This window comes from Watersipora subatra, chromosome 2 (assembly GCF_963576615.1).
Source record: "Watersipora subatra chromosome 2, tzWatSuba1.1, whole genome shotgun sequence".
Taxonomy (NCBI): Eukaryota; Metazoa; Bryozoa; class Gymnolaemata; order Cheilostomatida; family Watersiporidae; genus Watersipora; species Watersipora subatra.
The window spans coordinates 51,727,831-51,734,254 of NC_088709.1; the positions used below are offsets into that span (position 1 = coordinate 51,727,831).

A 6,424-nucleotide genomic window follows, 5' to 3' on the forward strand; every position below is an offset into this window, starting at 1 on the left:
GTGGAAATATTTTCACAAATTTACTTCACACATTCATAAAACCATGTCTATTGTTCTTACGCGCCTATTTTATTGTTATTGGAATGATGTCACTTTTAGCAGTGATATCTTATAACTTACCGTAAAAATTCATTTAATTTTTCAGTGTCATTTGAAGCAGTACATATCAATGTCTGATAATCATGACGAGCCTGTTGGTCACTTGTGATAATCGAAAAATGCTGCAGAAATTAGAAAGTTCAAGCTGAAACAAAACTGTAAAGTAGCGAGCATCTATATTTGATACGGGGTCTTCGGTAAAACCTGAAGTGTTTGTCATAAACTAGTGCTACGATAAGTTTTATATTGAGCTTTTTAGTGCCCTTTCAATTCACGTGAGAACATCATGTGACAAGACAATAACAAAATTTCATGACTACGTCAGAGAAATAAATAGATTCCAATCTACGGCGGCTTTTCATTTTAGAGCTTTTAAGAGCTTGTAATCACATTCCCACATATTTTGCACCTACAGCAGAACAGAGTAAGACATGATGAATCTTTTGATACCAAATAACTGTAATGTAAATTTTGTTGCGAGTCAACCTTTAAAGGCTGTAGACTTACGAAGCAAAGCTGATTTTTGTTGACAGTCTTTATATTCTGAAACATAATCAGCAAGTTTGAACAGTTGTTTTCGATAAGCAATCAACTGTTGGCAATGAGCAATCAACACTTGGCAATAAGCAATTAACAGTTGGAAATAGGCAATCAACCATTGGCAATGAGCAATCAACCATTGGCAATAAGCAATCAAAGGTTAGCAATAAACAATCAACAGTTGGCAATGAGCAATCAACAATTGGCAATAAGCAATTAACAGTTGGCAATAGGCAATCAACCATTGGCAATGAGCAATCAACCATTGGCAATAAGCAATTAACAGTTGGCAATAGGCAATCAACCATTGGAAATGAGCAATCAACAATTGGCAATAAGCAATCAAAGGTTAGCAATAAGCAATCAACAGCTGGCAATATGCAATCAACAGTTGGTAATAAGCAATCAAAGGTTAGCAATAAGCAATCAACAGCTGGCAATATGCAATCAACAGTTGGTAATAAACAATCAACAGTCGACAATAAGCAATCAACGGCTGGCAATAAGCAATCAACAGCTGGCAATAATACTCAATCGTTGGCAATAAGCAATCAACAGTTGGCAATGAGCAGTCATTAGCTACTTTTAGTAGTTACAGTTTACATTTATAGACATTTACTGCTGTTGTTCACCAAGAGCAGCTCTAGTTTGTTCAGGTTGGGTACAATGTCTGTTGATCAAATCAAGCGAACGAAATTCATGTACTCGTCCACTGCTCTACCGTTAAAATCTAAAGAAACTAGTTATAGCCAAGTAAATTCACTAAAGAGTATCTACATGTATCTCTCTTGACTCTATCAAACTGTAAATATTAGCCATTTGGCAAAAAAATGGTGAGTTCTTCCTATTTCTTGTTTTTTGAGAAGTTTGACCTAATAAAATGGTCTAATTTTAGGGTTTATTTATAAAACATAATTTTTTATTAACATTTGGCATGTTTCCGATAGTGTGTATTATAAAAGCACCGGTTATGATTAAAATAAATTTTTTACTCAAGGGAACACAACTCCATTCAAGCTTTATATAGAATGAACTCATTCGTACCTATCAACGATGAGCATAGTCTCCCCTGACATACGTAGTTACTTACACTGATTTAGCCCAAGTTTCCTGAACAGTTGTATCAGCCATGAGGGAGGAGAGCTGGCAATCGTAACAAGTCATGGTGCTGACTCAGGCTTCTACACAATAGCATACGACAAGGATAAACGCATGCTTGCTAATTTTATGCCACTCAGCACAGGCTGCTGCTATACCACCCGCAATACTCCTCTGTAACTACCAAGGAATGTGTAGCACAATCCATATTAACTGCCATGTACACTCAAATTCCTTTATATTTAGAATCATGAGCTATAGATAAGTATTGATTACAGCAGCAACTTTCTGTGTTAGATACATCTTTCTTAAACTAAGTACCTGCTTCTGTATTTGAGTCATGAGTCTCTCATCTATTTTCTATATAAATGGTATCATTTTTAGTTCCGTAGTCTAAAGCGGTCATGTGGTATTGTACAGCTAACTGCATTCTTCCACTGTTTACCCTAGGCTATTAGTAACATCATCGGGTGGCTTTTATACCAACCAAGAATATGATGTGGAAAAGTGGACATGGCCATCAGGAACTCAAACTAAACTCAGCTATCCAATAGATGTTACACTGAGCAAACATATTTCAATCAAGGTTGGCTGTACCAGTTCTCATTCACCTAAAACATTTCCATTTTTCCTTTAGTGCCATTAAGTGGTTGCAGTTAGCAGAAGAACACAATATTACCTGCCTTTTTTATTTTTATACCGAAAGATTTTAGCACAAAAACTTTCCATAGATTTGAAAATGTAGCTGAGAGCGTTAGATCTGTTTTTTGGCTGGTAACAAGTTAATACTAAACCGATTTGAGGTTTATGTGTCTCAATGTCTAAGATAGCACAATTTTTGTCTTTTAACTTTGCCCGTGCGTTCACACCTAGATGGTTCATTGGAGTTGTGTCTCCGCTGAGAGAGTTGGAATGACATCCAGTCTGTTTACAATTGGAAATGTATTTTGCATACCAAACCTAACTTATACTACGACTTTGCAAAATGGGTCACCTTTTTTAGCCAATTAAATACCACATCGATATCCATTCCATTTGCTTGTATTTGCCTCGCTATTAACATTGCGATATATCATTGGTCACTTCTATGTTGTACTCTGTCAATGATGGTTGTTCAAAATCGACGAACATAGTATGCAAAATTTTGCTGATGTAGCGACTGAGACAGTCATTTTTACAACCATTTTTTGTTCTACACCAAACCGATTTGGTCGCCGTCGAGGCAACTCCTATAAATTACCCTGGTGTAAGTGCACTTATATGAGCTTTCCTCAAATCTAGAACTTGTTAGTTAAATTACCTTTCTGGTATTAGCAAAAAATTAGGCACACTAGCCAATTAGCTGGCAAGATACTAATTTTATCAGCCTGCACGTGATTGGCTGATCTGAAGCCTCACAGATTTTAAGCTTTTTATTGTTCATTGCTTGACCACCCAGCAAGTAGAATTTTTCTAGACTACTGCTTTGTAGATTATGGGACGCTCCTCTATCACCCTCGTATTCCAGTTTGGAAATCAGTTTATTAAGACTCCAGTTGGACTTACAAAGGGATTAGAAAACATTCAACCTCCGAGCATAGATGATTTGGTAAGATCAATGTTAGTGGTCCAGAAAGTACTAGCACATTGTATAGTCTCCTGTTCTATATTCTATGCCAATACGTTGTATGTGTTAACATAAACATTTTTAGCTATATCAATGTTTGATTTTTATTGTAGTCACCGCTGCAGATGAGTGATAGAGTAGCGTACAATTGTCAAGCATCCCAGAGTTTACTACAGAAACCTGGTGCAGCTCCTCAGACGGAAAGGGAGGCTACTGGCTCTGTACTCAAAAAGTAAGTCATACGCACTGCAGAAAGACTCGCTTACTATGCTGTCAATACTTACAGCATAATGACATATCTGCTGCCTTAAACTCTGACATGTTCACACACATGCTCTAGGGTTTCATTGGTATGGCGCAGAATGTGATCATAAACGCTCATGGACCTATTGTAACCCATCATAATCTGAGAAAATAAACTGTGAACATATTGTCTAGGATCAAAAGTGTTAACGCTTTTACTATCTGGCAATTTTCATCAAAGGTAAGTGTGATATTTCTAAAAAGTTTTTATACATGAAAATATGCGTGTGCAGATCATGTTGCAAATTAAAATCTGTAGCTTTTCACTTTGCAAACTTGCCCTAAACTTTCTATCTACATTGTATATTGATTATTAAACTCTGTGACCATATATATGCTGCCAGCATTGGAAGTGGTCATATTCATTACTTAGTTTACATTTCCAGTACACCAACTGAGTTTATTTGGAAAACTGTGCAGTGTCTCTAATATTTTAGTTAATGGAATTTTAGGCTCCGTTATTGATAGAATTTCCGAATTTTAAAAAATACGCCTAATCTAAAAGATGCAGTAATATTTTGCTTTTGAATTTATGTTAACGAAAATAGATAATGCAAACCTTTGTAACTTTTGGGTCACAAAGCTAAGAAAATAGACTTACATAACAAACTGAATTATGTGTCAGCCTATTTTTTCACAACAAAATACTCTCTTTTGGCAGCAAGTATGTCTACAGGCATGAAATTTATATTCATAAATAAACTACATTATATCCACCAGAGCAGCATGTTGTGGTGGGAATTGGCACGAGCGAAGCGAACCCTCATATCTTTGAAAATGTATATAATTTTATATGTAATAAAATATTTAAATGTATCATATAAACTACCATATGATATAACATTATAATATATGAAATGTATTAATATACTTGAAGAATAAATTATATAAATATATTATAATATAATTTTGTTTTATATATCCATAGTATATTGTACAAACATTGATGCTTAGACCGCTTCCAGTGCTGACTATCTATTGGCTAATACAGACAGACTCCTGTTGGTGTGGTGAGTATACTAGAAAGCAGCTTACCTTCAATAAAAATATAAGTTCTCACAGTATTTCTCTCTGTTTAGGACTCACTCAGTGAAGACGCTGAAGAAGGACGAAACATCGAATGTCGAGTTCTCAGAAGCTCACGTCATTCAATACGACATTAGCAAGTTTGAGAGAGACTACATCACACTCAAAAACAAGGCTAAGTGAGGCTGCTTCCTCTTTAAGATCATTATCACATTTAAATACAGTTCAACTCTTGTTCACGTTTCAATCCTTTGCAAGTCACATCTGTTTACTGAACAGGCTGTTTTTACTATGTATTACTTTATTGACAATAATTTAATTTCAAACAGAAACGTCTTCCAAGTTATGCAATACAAGAATTATAAAACAGAAAAAGCCAACAGTTGGCCAATAAAATTGAATAAATTGATTGACATATAATTTAAAATACATTTTTCTGTGGAGAGAACGGATATTAGATGGAAGATTATTAGAGCAGCTAGCAATGATATTTTCAAATAGATGTTAGAGGTTGTATGCAATTTGCTCATATAATGCAAGTTGAATTGAGTTGGCAACCTGTAATTGTCATGTAAAAATTGGGGACACGAGCCATGAAAGTTCTCGAAATTGATAATCTATATATATATATATTTCTCAAAGTATGTCCGTGTGTCGTATGTCTGTCTGCATTCCGGTTATAGCTATTATTAGAAAAACTGCAGCTGGACTACATTGCTGTCGCAATGCCATAGAGTACCGTCATTAGAAGCCTAGCAGCTTACTGCAGTTTTCCATTAGCATTGTGCCAGGCTAATAGCTTGGAAGTTACAGTAGTTTGCCAAAGTATTAAAACCTTCACCGTTGTTTTCATTTTTCTCTTAATTTATTTCAACTGTACAAAACACTTCTCACATGATAGATAGTTTGTAAGTTAGAATGGTAAATGCTGTTATATGTTAAATACAGTTCAATTTTCTGTCCAGCCTTTTTTATTACCCGGGCAACGCCGGGTAGCACAGCTAGTATGGTATAAAAGAAACAATTACCATAATGGGAAGATGCAAAGATTTGGAAGGATCCTTCGCTGACATAAGATATGCTGACTTTCTATTGACCTTTTACAACCCAAAATTTATGAATCAATGTAGAATTCAATTATGAGAAATTGAATAGTGTTTCACATCCATTCATGTCAGTTGCTAATATTCAAGCATGTCAGTTGCTAATATTCAGGCATGTTAGTTGCTAATATCCAGTCATGTCAGTTGCTAATACCCAGTCATGTTAGTTGCTAATATCCAGGCATGTCAGCTGCTAATATCCAGGCATGTCAGTTGCTAATGTCCACGCATGTCAGTAGCTAATATTCAGACCTGTCAGGTGCTAATATCCAAGTATGTCACTTGCTAATATCCAGGCATGTCAGTTGCTAATATCCAGGCATGTCAGTTGCTAATATCCAAGCATGTCACTTGCTAATATCCAGGGCTGACAGCTGCTAATAGTCAGGCATGTCAGTTGCTAATATCCAAGCATGTCATTTGCTAATATCCAGGCTTGACAGCTGCTAATAGTCAGGCATGTCAGTTGCTAATATCCAGCAATGTTTTTTTGCTAATACCTATTCAGACGTGTAATGTTTCATTTTGCAGACCCCTCGTAGACTAATCGCTACATATATATGGAATTGTTCTTGGAATTGCCTCCCCTCAGTTAAAAAACCTGAATATATCAGTAGACTGGTCACAACAAGGACTGCACACCGCTAAA

At 35.7% G+C, this 6,424-nt stretch overlaps 1 protein-coding gene across 1 annotated transcript; it reads left to right on the top strand.

Moving 5' to 3' along the window:
• The first annotated feature begins 3,211 nt into the window (after positions 1-3,211).
• On the top strand, positions 3,212-6,424 carry LOC137388309 (uncharacterized). Its single transcript, XM_068074797.1, has 4 exons — positions 3,212-3,325; positions 3,457-3,575; positions 4,726-4,851; positions 6,307-6,424. Exons 1-4 carry the CDS (start codon positions 3,212-3,214, stop codon positions 6,320-6,322), a joined length of 375 nt encoding a protein of 124 aa, XP_067930898.1. The 3' UTR covers positions 6,323-6,424.